The 17870-nt window shown below is 44.0% G+C and overlaps 1 protein-coding gene across 7 annotated transcripts in view; it reads right to left on the bottom strand.

Annotated features, from left to right (window-relative positions):
* The window catches only part of NAV1 (neuron navigator 1), a 313603-nt gene that overhangs the window by 118151 nt on the left and 177582 nt on the right, over nucleotides 1-17870 (bottom strand). For 5 of the 7 annotated variants that reach the window (XM_077335060.1, XM_077335062.1, XM_077335066.1 and 2 more), the window contains 2 exons: nucleotides 15319-15421; nucleotides 6232-6597 (listed from right to left, as the gene is read on the bottom strand). In XM_077335060.1, coding sequence (XP_077191175.1) covers nucleotides 6232-6597; nucleotides 15319-15421 — 469 coding nt within the window. The remainder of the gene's footprint in view (nucleotides 1-6231; nucleotides 6598-15318; nucleotides 15422-17870) is intronic. The other 2 variants (XM_077335063.1, XM_077335067.1) reach the window with 1 other exon arrangement.

The raw sequence follows: 17870 nt of genomic DNA on the forward strand, positions 1-17870 counted from the left end.
GCAACTGACCAAGCTATAAGATTTTCCTTAAGGAAATCATGGGCACAAATACTGAAGGTTGACAAAGCCTCTGCTTCAGTCCCCAAATCTCTTCCTGCTTCTTCTGGACCACTATAATCACATGTGTTATGATGGTGAGTGACAGTGTCCTGTGGGTATCAAAGATTGACTTTAGCACTTGAGGGAGACTCTAATGGACTAGCAAAAGTGAAGATTGAATGTTGTGATCCAGACCACTGCTATGATAATAAAGTGCACCATCAATATTAAACGAAAGAGAACAGTTAATTCCATTTACTTTTGCCATACTTCATACAAAACTAACTCTAGTCATTCACTCAACCATTTCAAAAGAGCCAGGTAGCTACCTTAAATTTATGTATTAAATACAAGGATGGGCATGAATTGGAAAATGCAATTTGTGGCCAAACCACAAACCAAATCACAAACGAAACCACAAACCAAACTGGAAGGTTCATTCACAAACCAAACCGGATTGTGGTCCCACAAACCCCACCAAAAGGGATTGCAGTCCCTTTTAATGGAGTTTACAGGAAGCCCAATAAACAACTGAGTGACAGGGAGCAGGCAGCTCCCCACCACTCAGCTGTTTTAGCAGCTTTCACAGGGAACAGAAAGCAGAGGTTTGAAGGGTCTCAGAGACCCTTTAAAGCCCTGCTTTCTGCTCCATCCATGAATGGCCACAAACTGCCACAAATTGTGTTAAAAGTTTGTGTGGTAGTTAATGACCATACAGCCTCTTGTGGCGCAGAGTGGTAAGGCAGCCATCTGAAAGCTTTGCCCATGAGGCTGGGAGTTCAATCCCAGCAGCCGGCTCAAGGTTGACTCAGCCTTCCATCCTTCCGAGGTCGGTAAAATGAGTACCCAGCTTGCTGGGGGGTAAACGGTCATGACTGGGGAAGGCACTGGCAAACCACCCCGTATTGAGTCTGCCATGAAAACGCTAGAGGGCGTCACCCCAAGGGTCAGACATGACTCGGTGCTTGCACAGGGGATACCTTTACCTTTACCTTTAATGACCATAGCTCTGTCATGAACCCTGGTCCATGAACAGGGCAAAATTCATTATAAATTTTGCTTCATGGTTTGGTTCATGCCCATCCCTAACTCAGACATCTATACCCTGCCTTTCCTCGTGGGGAACTGATTTGGGAGGGGAAATCAAAACAAAACACAAAACATTTGCATCCCAGATTGAAGCCTGTTCTTACATAGAAGCTATCCACAGACATATTTTAATAGAAAAACAAAGCCATTTTTACAGGGTTCTTTAATGAGACACTTGTGCTTGATTGGCACCAGTTCATTTCTTTCAGTTGGGTGGAATTAAAAGCAACACTTGACAGCATGATGTTTTCCATATTCTTTGTTCCTTCATTCTGTGAAGTGTGTGGCTGATGCCTTTAAAAATAGTTATCCACTGCATCTGAACAATGGGATAAAAGTAAAGAAAAAGAAGGATTGCCACCCACAATTCTTGCATGTGTGCAGAATTCTTTCCCCACTAACAAACCTTCTCATCCTTCCAGAAAGATGATGTGACTACCATTGAGAACAATCAAGCTATGCCTAACTGGAAATCTCTGAAGCCTCTTCCACTGTCTTTGTTTCCTGTGGGACATGGGCTTCTATTCATTCATTCATTCATTCATTCATTCATTCATTCATTCATTCATTCATTCATTATATTTATATACTGCCCTTCATTTTGGTTCAAGGCAGTGTACATTATAACTCGGATGGTACAGTACAGTAAAATCCAATATAGAACTTATTTAACAATGAAACTTGTGTCAATGGTGTAATAACAATGATGCAATAATTATGATAACAATAGTGTGGTTCAACAACTCAATAACAACTGTTTGCTCTGACTGCAGTGTGGTCTGGCTTTCTGTTAATGCAGTTTATGGGGCTCCTGGTTGGTGGCTTATCCACTTGTCTTGGTCAAATGTTGGTGGAAGAGTTCCTTTTTGCAGGCCCTGCAGAATTGTTTTAAGTCGGGCAGGCCCTGATGTTCTCTGGGAGCTCTTACCACCAGGTGGGGACCAAGACTGAGAAATCCCTGACTCTAGATGTTGACAGACAAGCTTCTCTGGGGCTTCTGGTAACTATAAAGCTGTAGATTTGTATCAGGAGGCCTTTTCTAGTGTATCTGATGAAATGTGCATGCACATAAAAGCTTATACCCAGAATTAAACATTGTTGGACTTAAAGATGCCACTGGATTCAAACTTTGTTTTATTATTTCAGACCAACATAGCTATGCACCTGAATCTGTTTGCAGTGGCATCGCTCTAACTGTTGTATTTTGTTCAGCAGTCTTAAAATCTTCAAGACTTGGTTTCTGTCAGTATAAAGCAAGGGAAGGGGAGGGCATTTGAGGGAGTGAGGACTCACTGCATTCAGGCCCAGCAGCAGCTATTGGTCAACTTGCTTCAAACCACCTTGCATGACACACCCCACCTAGTTGCTTGTGATTGTTTCAACAGCAGCTACCCCATAAAAGTCAGAGTGGCATAGTGATTAGAGTTTCAGACTGGGAAATCCAGGTTGAAGTCCCCATTTTGATAGGAAAGCTCACTGGGTGATCTTGGGCCAGTCACACACCGAAAGTCTACACACACTACATCACATAAATAGGAAATATAGCAGGAGATGAGGGGGCAGATAAAAGGTAGGTAGGTGGGCAAGTGGGTCAGAGGAAAGGAATCAAGGGAAGGTGAGGTTGTGGGGACTACCAGGAGGAGGGAAAGTGGAAATTATGTCGGGAGGTGATATGAGGAAACGAGGTACCACCCAGAAATCCTTGCAGCTTCTCCACAGAGCTACTGGGCCTGGCTCAGCTAGATACACACACCTTAGCCAAAGTTCTTCCAAGGAGAACGAAGGAAAAAGCCTAAAGTTGGAAAGGAGCAGTTAAAGATAGGCTGGCCGGTGAGTAGGAAGTAGGGAAAGAAGCAGGGAAGGAGAGCCCAAGGGGGCTGCCAGACAAAGGAAAGAGGAAATAGTGGGGGAAAGAGACATTCCCCACAGATCCCTGAAGGTCTCCCACAAGTAAACATATAACTCAGGCTTTAATTGATACAAGATAGTCAGTGGTGGATAAACCAAGTGCCTGCTATATTTCTCAAATAGAATCAGGTAGCAGTCTTTTTTTTCATTGTCTCTGTTAATATATATCCACAAGCAACCTAATGAATTAAAAAAGGCAAAGTTTCTCCTAGCATGGGTGAAAGTTTCACTTGTTTAATTTCCATATATCAGTCAGTTGCTGAACACACAGGACTAGGGCCAGTACAAAAGAGCTGGTAAACCTACACTGAGTCTATTGGTTTGGTTGGCAGGGAATGGCTCTTTGTCTTCCCCAGTACTTCAGCCTCACCGTATCCTCCAGCTTCATTTTCATCTATACCAGCAGCGATAAGCTATATTATTTTAACCCTCCAATAGCAGCAATGTTAAGAGGCCTCACAGCTGGGGTCTGGTCCTGTCACGATTACACATCTGCTCACCAGAGCTGTGGAATGAACATGGACTCTCTACTGTGGCATTCCGTGAGACATGAGTATTTTTAGGCTAAAGTTTACACCCTTTCCCTTCATAGACCTCTGGGATTTTTAAAACCTTTTGAATGATAAATGGAAAATGCATGACATAATATCTCACCCTGTGAATTTCCATTTCTCTTTAGCAGCAAGGAATGGGCAAAGAGAAGAAAACAAACTCAAAATCTCTTCTTTTCCAAAATGAACAAAAATCAATCAATTAAGACTTGCTCTAACAAGATTTATTAATTTGAAAAAAAGCCAGAGATCAAAAATAACACCTTCCTAGGCACATGAAATTCCAAACCTAGGATAACCTCACTATCAATGAAAGGATGGATTCAAATTGCAGCTGAAGTATTAGGCACTCAGGGCAGCAGTAGCTCAAAAAGACACACTCACACCCACAAACAGTGACTACTGTCCTTCCAACAAAAATTGATTTTTTGAGAGCCATTCTGGGCTGGTCCTCTTCAGAATGGGCCCTAGTCAGCCAGCGGCTGGAGGAAAAATAAGCTACAGGTATGGTGGAAATTCCACCTTTAGATCTGCTTCCTTAGAGTGTATCCTGACCCAGATGGTCCAGCCAAGCCTATTCTCATCAGATTTCAGACGCTAAGCAAGTTTGGCCCTGCTTAGGACTCAGATGGGAGACCACCAAAGAAATACATAGTTTCTACATAGAGGCAAGTATTGTTTTTTGTGTGGAAAGTGCTGTGATTTACAGCTTACGTATGATGACCCGAGAGGGTTTCCAAGACAAGTGATTAAGCAGAGGTGACTTGCCATTGCCTTCCCCTGCAGAGCCTTCATTGGTGGTCTCCCATCCCAGTACTGACCCTGCTTAGCTGACAAGATCTGGCTATACCATACCACTTTGATCATAAGTCAAATGTATTTTGGCAGCACTTTACACTTCAGGTTACAGTTTCATTCAATTTTACTCGGGTAATAAATTATTAAGAAACTGAGGCATTTTTAGTAAGATCCTCTGTGCCAGACCCCAAATGGCTTAACGTACCAAGAAATATAAAACAGCAAATGAGAGGCTGAGATGCGTCAAGCTCGTGCCATTAAAATAACGGGGCTAACAACATACTGATAAGCTGTGTTATATGAGAATGTTATTAAATGGCTTAGCTTCAGACACACACACACAAGCTACAATTAAGTTTTTGTAAACACAGTATTTTCAGGTAGAAAGCCACATATATAACTAGGCATGGCAGATCACAGTCCGGAGATCCTGTCTATACCTTTAGCAGTTCCAAGACAACATGATCAAATGACCCCTTCCCCCTCCTCTACCAGTTCCTTTGTCCAGTCTCTTCCATGATCTTCTGTGAAATAAAACTAGCATCTTAACTTCCACAGAGAAAAGAAGGATGGAGTAAATACACATTGGTGACTTCTTACTTAGTTGCCTCATAGTTTTTAATCTAAAAGAAGAACATGCAGCTTGTGATCTAACAACCCTACAGAGTTGTTCTGGGCTAATTTCATGCCATCAGATTTTTTAAAGGGAGTTGCTACTTGATTAGATGTGTTTGGGGATAATATCCACTGATTGGCTAGGAAAAGCAAAGAGCTATTCTACACTGTTTACCAAGAAGGATGTATATGCAAAAGCCATGATACTGGTCTGAAATAGATTTGTGTGGTTAGTCAAATAAGAAGTCACAGGCAACTGAGTTCTTAAAAACATTACATGAGAGCTAGCCTCATTTCACATGATGGATTTAGGGTCAGAGTGTTAGGATGATGATGAAAAACCGGCTAGATGAACCAACTCCAACACTAAAAAATAAAAAAGGCTTCTTTAGGAAGACTTATTCTCAAAGAGTGACTGAATCCTGTATAATTTCCTTATCTCCCAAGCATCCAGCGGAAGAGGACTTTGTTGCTGACCTACCACTGAAGCAGCTTCATTTTGAACGAAAGCAACAAATGCAGAAATATAGCATGGATCACCACTGTGGTCTTCCTTGGACATTGCTAGATACACATCTTCTAAACATCTCTAGATGTATCTAGCTATCCATTCATTTCCACACACCTCTGTTTTCAGCTATCAATACAGGCTGGCAGTCTGCCTCTCTACTTTATTTTACATAATCTATATAGCAAGTGAGGGTTTAAAATGCTGGCGAGAGCCTGTTGGTGTACAAGTTGGACCAGATACCCTTCCCAACCCATGCAAAAACTGAATCCCTTTGCCCCCACCTGGGAACAACTGCACAGCAGAAAAAGCTTGCCTTTAGCCAGGAGTGGCTATTTGCTGTGCAGAAGCAGTGCATTCATTCCACATCTCCCTCACATTCCTCAGGAAGCTCTCATCTATGCCGGACATCTGTTTAAATTTGCTACCAGTGGTGCTTAAAAGCAAGTTAAATATGACAGCGTGCCATTCTGGCAACCATGCTGGGTGCATCAAAACTAAGAGCAAGTATCAAATGCATGAACATCTGGAATACTGAAAACTAGCACAGGATTTCAGAATCATCGGTACTCTTTTCGTTAAGGCATGCATACAGCCAGGGGGGCTAGGCTAACAAGACCATAGGCCGACTACTGCTAGTGCCTCCACCACTACCAAGGTCCACTTCAGATGCTATGCAGCCAACTCTGAGTTACATGTTTGATGCCTTTTGGCAGTACTCACCCAGTCGTGATGTCGTCATCCTCCGTCATAGTCTTGCCCATTAAGTCACTGTCACTCATGTACCCAGACTTGAGATCGACGTCATCAGCGTCAAGAGATTCAACAAGCTCCAGGCGGGAAATGTGGCTGAGCTTGCTGGGGCTGCGCATAGGCATGGTGTGGGAGTAATGAGCTCGCTCCCCGTGCATGTACCAGCTGGGAGTGCCTTCTGAGCGGCATCCCCCACCCACCGAAGGGGCATCCCCAGCCTGCAGGCGAGGGCTGGATTGACCATAGCGCCAGGAGAGAGGGGAGGAGCGGTTTGACAAGCTGGACACACTGCGGGGGTTCGCTTCGTCACTGTCATAGCACGTCATCTCCAGCGAGCTGCAGGAACAGAGCAGAAGGAAAGGGGTTGAGGGCAAGAAGCGAGGTAGAGGAAAGATTCAAGGGCAATCGGATTGTGAAGAGATACACTGAATCCGAAATCACAACTATTGGGCACTGTAGCCTCAGATAGTATGGACAGGCTGAGATACAGAAGCCTCAAAAGTTTGGAAAAATTGCAGGTGTTACAATGGCTTCAGGTTGCAATGGCCATCATAGCATGGTATATTACTGTGTGGGTAATTTGGGTCATTGCCTATTGTGATCCATAGTGTAAATGGAGACAAATCCCATTCCCTTTTATTACTGCAACATTTTAAATACTGAAGATTGCGCTTCTGTAGGATAGGAGCGTCCCTCTAGCCCTTACAAAAGAGAGGCAACGTTGCTCTTGCCCTGTTACCTACAGCAGTGTCCTGAAATGACTGGACCCTTTTCCTTTTCATTTCTTCCCCCACGGCACGGTGCATCGCCTCTCTAGCACTGATATGCACATCTATTATTGATTTTCTTTTAAAAATAGTCAAACAGGAGTTTGATTCTTTCATTCACATGCACTCCAAATCTAGTATGCAAGACAGTGCTAGAGAGGCGATGCACCTTGCTGACTTTAAACGGGGAACTGCAGGGCTATCAGACAAAAGCTAAAATGCACTGGGGAGGGACACACATTCACCTCATCATTTGGACAACAGACTGCAAGGCATTTCAGTGCTGTGCATTAAAGAAGTAACCACCAAATTCAGAACATGCACACCCAGAGCCCCCAACACACACACACAAGCACACACGCATATACACCCACCATAATTTTAAAATCAGCCCTGAGATCCGGTATATAAAGTGCAGGAAGGCATTATCAACGCAGCAGTATAGCATGTTGTGTTTCCATTACAAATAAAGGCAGGCATGAGAGTTAATGGTCCTTGCTGATGCCCCCGCTCCCAGGCATGCCTTTCATTTAGATTCAATAAAAGCAGTTACTGGACATCAAATACAAAGTGATGATTAAAACCATCTCTGGAATGGATTCACAGCTCCAGGGGAGATGGGGCTTAGCCTGCAGAGCCCTGCAGTCATGGTTTCAATAATTACATTGACGCACAAACGTTGTCTTATTAAACTGAAATTAACTGTGGGGTTTCAGCCTTTTAATTTGTGAAGAAAGCCTGCCAAAATTCTGCTTAGCACAGCCTCCCAGACTAACCCCAAGAGGGAAGTGCCCCAGCCCTCTGAACCGGCTCATGAGGTAATGAATGATTTTAAAGAATCCCAGAATTATTGAGTGCCCCCTGCTGGCAGAGGTACACCCAGCAGCACATCTTCTTCCACCCTTCCTCTTCCCTGGGGATTTCAATTAACCATGAAACAATGTCTTTCACCTTAACCTGGTAGCCGGGCTAGTTGGTTCCAAATTCTCAGCAGTAAACCACACTACTGCTACCTGGAGTGAATGATTTTAGCAATGCAGCATGGGCGGAAGTTGATCAGATCCGCAGAGCTAAGAGATTCAATTTAGCTGTTTTGTTGCGGCCGGCTAACTGTCAAGTAGCATTCAAGTGGGTAGCCGTGTCGGTCTGAAGCAGCAGAACAAATCTGCCACTGGCCTCTAAATTCATTCTGTCAGGTAGTAGGCATCTTTGTAAAAGAAACTGAAACTAATAGAGATTTGAGCATAGCATTTTAAAACAGCAAGGAGTGGCCATTTGAGAAGATTGTCGAGAAAGGTAATGGAGTTGCCTTCCCTTGCTGTTCCCAAAAGGACGACTATATTCTTCTGGTGATATAAAGTCATTTGCACAGAATTGGACGGGCATTACAGTTAAACAGCAGAGAAATCACTATTGCTGATTTCGCACAATTCTCAAACCATTTGCAGTCCAACAGCTGACTTTTGCTAGGAGGTCCAGTATCGGTTCTGCAACTTGATTAACAGCTTGCTTAACCAAAGGATTTCTTCTGAAATGTCAAACCTGCTAAACCTAAAGATTAAACCTTCAGACAGACACAATCGTTGTTCAGTCTGTGTTTATAGAACTGTTCACACCCAGACTCTTCATCATGATCCTACTCAATTCAGGACTTCCTGGCCAGCAGTTCACTGTGGGAAACCTGAGGGTTTCATTTGTTACTTCCCTGTCTCCTGGATCATAGCCATGTTCAAATCTACACAGCCAACAATTCTGCACTGCATTTGAAATCTTAACTCAAGCTCATGCAACATTTAATGTCACAGTCCTTCTCACTGCAACTGAGCTTTCCTTCTACCGTCTGCAGCCTTTGGGGGTAACCACAATACAGATTACCAGTCCTAAAAAAATATTGAGGCTTGTTTTGCATGGTGAGGTCATATAGTATATGTAATAACCACTTCTGCGTAGGAAAATAAAGAAACCTGGCTAGATTGTCAGAGGAACAACATTTCAAGGCATGGAATGCCATCACTCTGCCGAACCTAAGCACACTGGAGTCAATTTGATAGCTGGATGGAAGACTCCATAAATCTTAATGAATCTGAGGACGGAAGAAGGCAAGATATGAATGTGACAAATTTAATACAGATTGACAAAGCCATGCTAAGGAGTTATTTTTAAGAAGGCCAGCAAGGAAGTATCAGCCTATCCCAATAAGATACAAGTATCAAATTAAATTCTCTCCCCTTTCTTTTCCCTCAATTACTTATCATTTAAGCTGGCAAGCTTTTGCACAGAGGACTGTCTGCATTATTGTTAGTGTAAGGTACCAGAGGAGACAGCAGTCTGAGAAGTGGGATAGAAATATATAACATTAACACAGCAGGTGAAAGACAAGATTTGGGGGCGGGGGGTACCCGTTTTCCATGTACGGTAAGTCTCCCCTCCACACACAATGAAACAATGTTAAAAAATGTAACGTACACACCCAACCCCAGTTTTAAGTAGTGTAATGCAAGGAGGGCCAGAACTTGAGGTGAAAGACAGGTCACAGCCTGAACCATCTGGGTGTTATCTTGCTAAATATACTCCTTGCCTTACAGGAAACTCTGATCTCTGTTCATTTTTGGCAACCTGTCATTAAGTTACAATCATACACTATTATTCTTCTATTATATGGTTAATCTTTTTGCAAAAAAGTGGGTGTGGTAGATCATGTCTTAGTATAGTATGTTATTTTATGCATAGTATTCATGCACACACACACACCTTTTTTCAAAAAAGGATGATCTGTACTGATGCATGTAGTTTGCAGATAACACCCCACTATATCCAGTTTTCATTGGCTTAGCCTGACAACCAGACTCTGCCAACAGGAATTGACCCCAAAGATTCCTGCTGGTTCTATGGCAATGATTTGTTAGACTGAAAAAAGAAAACAACTATTCCATACACAGGTAGTATTTGCAAACAACCCACTGGACAAAACAACCAGACAGCATAATGGCTTGTTCCAGACTGTGCTACCCTCTAATCTGTCTAAAGCCTACTTCTCAGGCTACAACTAGGAAATCTTCAATTAGGTCCTCCCACTTTCTGTTTTTGTTGGTTTGCTTGTTTAGTAATTAGCAGGTCATGCTGATTACACTGAAAAATAGGGAAGAACCCTGAAGAAGTGGGATTTTCAACTCTTTCTTCCTTTCCCACCTGCTCAATGAAAATCATCTCCACACACACACACACACACACACACACTGTAATTAGTGAAGAAAGTTGGCAGGAACCATAAGCTCCAAGAACCTCCTTTTTCCTATGCAGAATTAAATTCAGCTTCAAGGAAGGAGGGAAAGCTGCATTTTGCGCAAGAAAACAGTTAGACACACCCTATTTCTACCCAAATAGGGATGTGGATCAGTTTTTTTTAATTTCAAGTGATACTAATTAATGACCTTCCTAGGTCATTTTCGGTGATGCAGCACCCCTTGTTTGGGCTTCAGGATGCTGTAGTTTCTATCACCCTTTGGATATAGCTGTGGGGTATGTTCATGTGCCTGCATTGTCCAGTTAGATTTGGGGCAACAGCTGAATTAACAGGCTTTTTATGTGGAGCTAGGTCAGGGTACCCTTTCTGTATATGGCTCCTTGAAATCCTATGCTCCTTTCCTGCCTTATTCTATGGTCTTGCCTTGACTAGTTCCTGTAAAATGGCAGACACTGGTAATACTTAGCTAGAGACCTACTAGCACTGAGCATCCATGACTTTCCTGATGCTCAGCGATTAGTGATCCAGATACTTGCTCAGCCAAGATAGATGAGCCTTCACACTCTTTTAAGATCTCCTATTAATGTCATCCTTCTGAGGTCAGTAAAATGAGTACCCAGCTTGCTGGGGGGGTAAACGGTAATGACTGGGGAAGGCACTGGCAAACCACCCAATACTGAGTCTGCCATGAAAACGCTAGAGGGCGTCACCCCAAGGGTCAGACATGATCCGGTGCTTGCACAGGGGATACCTTTACCTTTACCTTTTTATTGATGTCATGATTGGAATTGCATCTTGAGACGATTCTAAAATGATATCTACCAAAAAGCAAGGACTTTTCAGCAGTTGCTCCAATGCTGAAAAATGTGCTTTCTCTAGAAGAGTTCTCTTTTTGTTAGGCAGCTGAAGACTTCCCATTCAACGAGGCATACTCCATTCATGGTCTTAATGTTTTGATTTAAAATAGTGAATCGCTTTGAGAACAAACTATTAGTTCAGGGCAGAAGAGCCCAAGGGAGTGGAATCACCTGGAAGAAGGAACAATGTGGAGATGATGACTGATCACAAGATCAAAACTGGCACCCTAGGGAGAATATCTAGGAATTTGGACTTAGTCTTCAGGGCCTAAGGTTCAAATATCTACTGAAACATGAAATTTGCTCTGTGGCCTACCTCACAATTAGCTCTAGTCCATACTTCAGAGTTATTATGTGGATTAAAGGTATGAAGATGTACAGACTTACTCTTTTTGGGAAAAGGCAGATAAAGATATCAATGAATTAACAAACTAATTAAATGATGACACAGGCCAGGAGCACATGTATTTCCTTTAAAATATATTGGATAGCTTCAAGCCTGTTCTTTAGAAAGGCAGCTATGGCTATCTACACACCATTGCGCTCCCCTTGCACAAACCAATGAGCGTTGCATTTTCAACTTTGTGTCAAGCTGCAGAAACCACATTGTGGGCTGGGTTACATTAGTGGTGAATCCTGAGCTTGCCTTCCCAATGATCCCCCAGACTTTATCCAGCTTCTCCCTACAACTCTCCCAAGTGTAGTCTGCCTCTATGAACAACCAATGCCTTGAATTTCTTCCATGAGGCCTTCTCCCCTGATCCAATATCTTCACATTTAGCAAAGTAAATCTACTGGAAGCCGCCCAGCATCCCTCCCTTGCTGGATCCCATGCTGTGGTGAATCATCTGGGTGGGGTACATCTGGCAGCTCCCACCCTGCATGGAATGAGGCAGGCAGCATGAGACTCTTGTTATGCAGCACACACTATCAGCCAGAATTTTTTGTGGGGAGGGGGGAGATTGGGAGAGAGAAGGAGGCAGATGAGCAAGAATGAGGGAGAACTGCACTAAAGTAGGTGGCCATTATATGCAGCTGGCTTAGTATTTATAAACTATCCGTAATCAGCATTAGGATTTATAAACACCAAAATGGCTTTTTCCAGAAAACTCCAGGTGGCTCTCTGTAACTCCCAGCCCAGAGTAGTGGAAACAGAAAGCTACACACATTCAGTAGTTCAGTGGGAAAGGATCTTAAGCTCCACGGTCAGATTCAGCTGTAGGGCTACCTGTTCTGCGTTGGGAAATACCTGGAGATTGGGGGGTACAGCCTGGAGAGGGTCCCCAATGAAATATAATGCCCTGGAGTCCACCCTTCAAAGCACCCTTCTCCAGAGGAACTGCCTGGAGATCAGTTATTCCAGAAGATCTCCAGGACTCACCTGGCGGCTGGCAACCTAATCAGAGGCCTCAGTACTAGGAGTTTTGTGATCCCATTCCAGGCTACTATTTTTATCTCAAAAGGAAGCAGTCCCATCCCATCTCCTTATCAGCTTTTCTAGGCAACATCCAGCATATTGCTTAGGAACCCATTGAGAGTTAAACGTTATGGAGATAAAAATAGCAGACAGAAAGTGGCAATTTTCCCCTCATTCCCTGGTGCTGGCAGTCTGCTCACCAATTCCATGTACTCAGCCTCTGGGAATGAGCTCACCTTACCAGCCACCTTCTCCTCCCCTTCAAATTACAATGATCTAAACACACACACAACGACTCCTGTGGCTTTGCTCAGTGAAGGCCCCAAGCGCTGCGCTCACTGCATTAGCTCATCTGGACAGTAGAAAGCCAAGGGAAAAATTTATTATGGAGAGGCCGCACTGCCAGTATCATATTCGACTAAGGAGTCACTAGTTCATTTCAACAGTGTGGTAGGGGCACTACTCCTGCTCTGAAAAGAACTGGAATTTTTTTCCAGAAGATATTCCAGAATTATTCCACTAAATGCGTGTCCCAGGATAAAGTTCCCCATTGTACCAAAATCTCGCAGGAAGGGTAAACAAGTTTAATCTAGCCAATGGTAACAGGTGTTCAGAGGAAAGCTTTGGGACAGGAAGCACATGCATGACTAAATACAGGATTTATACTAAGGAGCTCAGAGTCAAATCCATTCTTCTCCAAACTGCTTCTCTGAATATCGTTAAAAACAGTAAGGATGCTTACAAAATTTCCTCCTGGATTTTGAGGTTCCTAATTACATCACCAAGAACCAACACAGGATCCAATGGAGCAAGTTTTTGTCATTATTGTGGTTTGTTTGGAAGGCCTCTGTAAAGCTGTTGCATGTGTTTAGTTCCCTGGATGCAGGCTTCCCTGCCTTCTATTCATTCACACTTTTTCCTTCTGGGTAAACCATATGTAGAGGCAAACGTGCATTGAAAGACTTTTCAAAAAATATACAATTGCATCAGCATTCCTTTCTGTTAGTGAAAAGTTTACTATCCTTGAAATTCCGTCTGTCTTTCATTTTATATTATCTCCTCCATACCCTGATATTCTGTTCTGCTCGTTCCTAAGACACATGATACCAAAATGGTTCATATCTTGTCCTCTCTTCTGTTCTTCTATATTTTAGAGGAACTTGGAGCCGACAAGGCTCTAGGCACCAATAGTTTTTGCAATTAAAACAAAAAGGTTTGTTATGTACCTAATGGCTCATTGTGGAAGAAAAAGAACTAATGCAAATTATTTAAGAAAAGCACCAATTAAAGTTAATTATAGAAATTCTCAAAGAACAAGCAAAAGATAGGCAGGAAAGAATTCCCAGGGCAGGCAAACAATTGTAAATTTATTTCTGCCTACTACAAGCAGACAAGGTAGAGCTAAATTATTACTAACAGGGTTGCCAGAAGCCCGAAGTATAATGTGCTCTTTAATAGAGGCTTATTGGGATATTATTTACAAAGCAATATTATTTACCTCTGGGAAGGAACAGAGTCTCAAACCCCATTGCTTTGGATCCCAGGTTTATTCAGTGAACTTTGGAGGCCATTTTCACTAGCAATTGTGGCGCTTTTTATCAGCAGCACTGTCAGTATATTATGTGCAAAACTGGCATATCTAGGTACATATGTTCTGACAGCCACAATAGAGACACCTCCTATCCCTTATTTTAATCACAGAGCAGATGCCCAAGAAGAAAAAGCAAGACACCTGTATTTAAAATAATTATAATTTTGTAACAATTTGACAAAATATATGACTGCCAACACATTGTGCACAGAATGTGACAGAGAACCAAGGCTGCCATTTTAGAAAGCTGACCAAACATTATGGAAAATTCCGTGCTTATTATCAGATGAGCCAGGACGGTTTCTTCTGGAGTCGTGAAAATGGCAGCTGCAAAAAGACAGCCCAACGTGTGGCTCTTTCTTAAGGAAGCATTTTATATATATGTTGGCTCTTCTGATATTTACCATTTTATCATCTTCTATTCCAGTGGTCCCCAACCACTGGGCCGCGGTCCAGTGCCGGGCTGCGAAGGCCCCAGCACCGGGCCGCGGCTACCTCGCCCCCCCCCCCGCAATGAGAAACTTCCCAGGCCGCAAGCAAAGCGGCCACCAAAGTGGCCAATTAGCTTGCGGCCCGGCAAGCTTCTTTTTGCGGGGGGGGAGGGAAGCATGGCCGCCAGCGCAAACCTGCATGTGCGGACCTGCCGCACATGCGCATTTGCAGCCAGGCATGGCGTGAATGCGCATGTGTGGACCTGCCGCGCATGCATGGCCGCCGGATCGCCCTCCCCCCCCCCACTGGTCCGCAGCCTAAAAAAGGTTGCGGACCACTGTTCTATTCTATTGTTCTATGCATAACTCAGATAAGGTGAGTTTTGGAGTTAATATAATTTTCTTCCCCTACAGATTCCAGAAAAGGGTGTGAGAGACAGAGCTGGCCAGTGTGGATCAACTGAACTAATATGGTAAGCCTAAATATCAGGTTGCCCTAACCTAGATAGCTCAGGCTAGTCCGTTCTTGTCAGTCTTGGAAGCTAGGCAGGGTCAGTCTTGGTTAGTACTTGGATGGGAGGCCACAAAGGAAGTCTATGGCTGCTATACCCAGGCAGTCAAGGGCAAACTGCTTCTGTTTGTGTCCTGCCTTGGAAACAAGTTTGAAGTGACTTGATGGCAAAAGACCCCCCCCCCCCAAAAAAAGTCATACTACCACCAGAAGAAAGAATCCAGGCTCAGAGGCCTTACCTGTGAGTTACTTGGGAACCTCGAAGGCTGGACATGGTCTCCTCCAAGTTCTGCCGCAGATCCAGAACATTCTGCACTGTTCTCTTCCTCTGGGATTCAGGATCTGTAGGGAGAAAGGGACCAGAGTTACATATGACCGGCACTTGCTGTAATGACTTCCAGCGTAGGCTCCCTGAAGCTTCCAGCAATCACTGTCATAACACACACAGCAAATGGGGATAATGTTGACTAGTATACATAACTGATTTACATGTATGTGCAACTTTCCAATACCACTTGCACATGCAAAGTCTCAACGTTGCCAGTGAAAAACATCCAGCCAGGTATTAGGTTCACTCTATTTCTTATGAAATAATCTGGAATCGCCTTCTGCTATTATCCAAAAGCAAGTAAAAAAAGGGCAGGGTTTTAGAAGGAGGAGGAGGAGGAGCTGGTTGTTATATGCCGCTTTTCTCTACCATGAGTCTCAAAGCAGCTTACAGTCGCCCTCCCTTTCCTCTCCCCACAACAGACACCAGTGGGGTGTCTCTCAGGTGAGGCTGAGAGAGCCCCGATATTACTGAAGAAGAAGAAGAGTTGGTTCTTTTATGCCACTTTTCTCTATCAGAAGGAGTCTTAAAGCAGTTTACAATCGCCTTCCTTTTCCTCTCCCTGCAACAGACACCGTATGAGGAGGTGAGGCTGAGAGAATCCTGATGTTTCTGCTTGGTCAGAACAGCTGTATCAGTGTTGTGACAAGCTCAAGTTCACCCAGCTGGCTGCATGTGGAGGAGGAGCGGGGAATCAAACCTGGCTTGCCAGATTAGAAGTCGGCACTCCTAACTACTACACCATGATGGCATGCTGAACCATTTCAAAAAGCAGGACTCGCACATATCTATGATATGCGGCAATTGCAGACGTTCACACAAGCCAAGGCGACAAAAAGGAGGTTGCCTGAATCCACCCTGAATTCCCATTCCAGAATGTATCTGTTCTAGTGTACACATGCAAGCCATCACAGTGTAATGTCTCATGAGCCCAGGCAGGCAGCAGGTCCTTTGCCAACTATAGCACTGTTTCCCAAGACTCGTTCTGGCAATGCTGAACCCCTGCTTAGTGCTAATCAGCAACTGTGGTAGGTCATTAAGGCAGCCTGAACTATAGAAATTTGTCTTGTTGGGTGGATTTGATTATTACTTTTTCAAAATTACAGCATGCTTTTCTCATGCTTTATAAGGCTTGAGGCATGGGTGGAGCATGGCCAGTGGACTACAGGGTTGCCGCCCAGCCCAGCCCAGCCCATTGCTCTGTCCTACTTTCTGCTGGCACAATCAAAGTGAAATCACAAATCTCAGTCTGCATCCTGCCCATAAACCCAGCGGCCAGGAGGAAAATTGTACAACCCCATTCCCCTCATACTGTGAAAGACTTTCCAAGTAGTTCTCAGGCCAGCGAGAAGATGTGTGGCAGTAAAGGGGGGGGGGGAGGGAGATTTGGGGAGAGCCAGTTTTATATAGCGAAACTGGAGGCATAATGGAAACACTGGGCAAGCAGCCAGCTGATTGAAGCTAGAATGAATAGCAGCAGCTGATCTACCCAGCAGCAGGTATGCTGCTTCTCTGCTGCTGCTGCCGCTGCTGCTCTCAGGAATTCCTGTCTGCAGGAATTCGGAGTTCAGTGCTCTGTCTGAAGGCGGCACTCACTGTCCGGGAGAGCAGAACAGGCATCCTCAGCTGCACAGTTTTTGAATGCCACCAGGTCAAGGCGCAAGAAATAGCCAATCTGTGTTTAAGAATGGAGTACTAACTGCCGCTCTCTGGCTCCAGGCTGTTTATTCTGAGTAGGACAAATATTCACACTCTGCAAAAAGTCGCAGAAGATGGACAGTTTGATTCGAGTCCAGTAGCAGCTTAGAGACCAACAAGATTGTTGGGGTATGAGCTTTCGAGAGTCAAGGCTCCCTTTGACAAAAGACGGCTTCCAGGGAGGTTTATGAAGCAATTATACACATTAACAACCATGTTTTTAAAAGTTATGCTAGTAAAATGCTGCCACCTACAGTGGCTAGTAGTACTGACCAAAGAGCTTGGGCAAACAAACAAAAAGTTTTACTCAGTGCCTAAATATGAAAGTCTAGGTAAACAGAGAAGTGGTGGGAATTCCACTAACATGGGCAGAAAAGGCCTTTTTTTCTAGAAGCTCCCACTGTAACTCTGAGGGAAAGGACACACAGAGAAGGGCCCCTGCCAAGCCTCTAAAATGAGGGAAATTCAGAAATTCGGAATGGGCAGGGGGAGTGTGGAGTGGCAGTTAGTGGAGATCAGAGAAGGTGGGTGTAGGGCCAAGGGGAGGGGCGTATGGGCCGTTTGGCCTCAGCCTCAAAGAAGGCCTCAGATTTTGCCTCATGACAATTTGTTGGCATTTGATCAGTTTCGCAGCTTGTCATGAGCACCCCTGTGATACATGCTCTGTGTCCACCATCAAGTAAGAGTTGTGATTTGTTTGTTTTTTAAGTGATGTAGATTTCACTGCTCTTTTGGGGTGCTGTGTGTGGATTTCATGCAAGCTCT

Source organism: Paroedura picta, chromosome 4, assembly GCF_049243985.1.
Source record: "Paroedura picta isolate Pp20150507F chromosome 4, Ppicta_v3.0, whole genome shotgun sequence".
Taxonomy (NCBI): Eukaryota; Metazoa; Chordata; class Lepidosauria; order Squamata; family Gekkonidae; genus Paroedura; species Paroedura picta.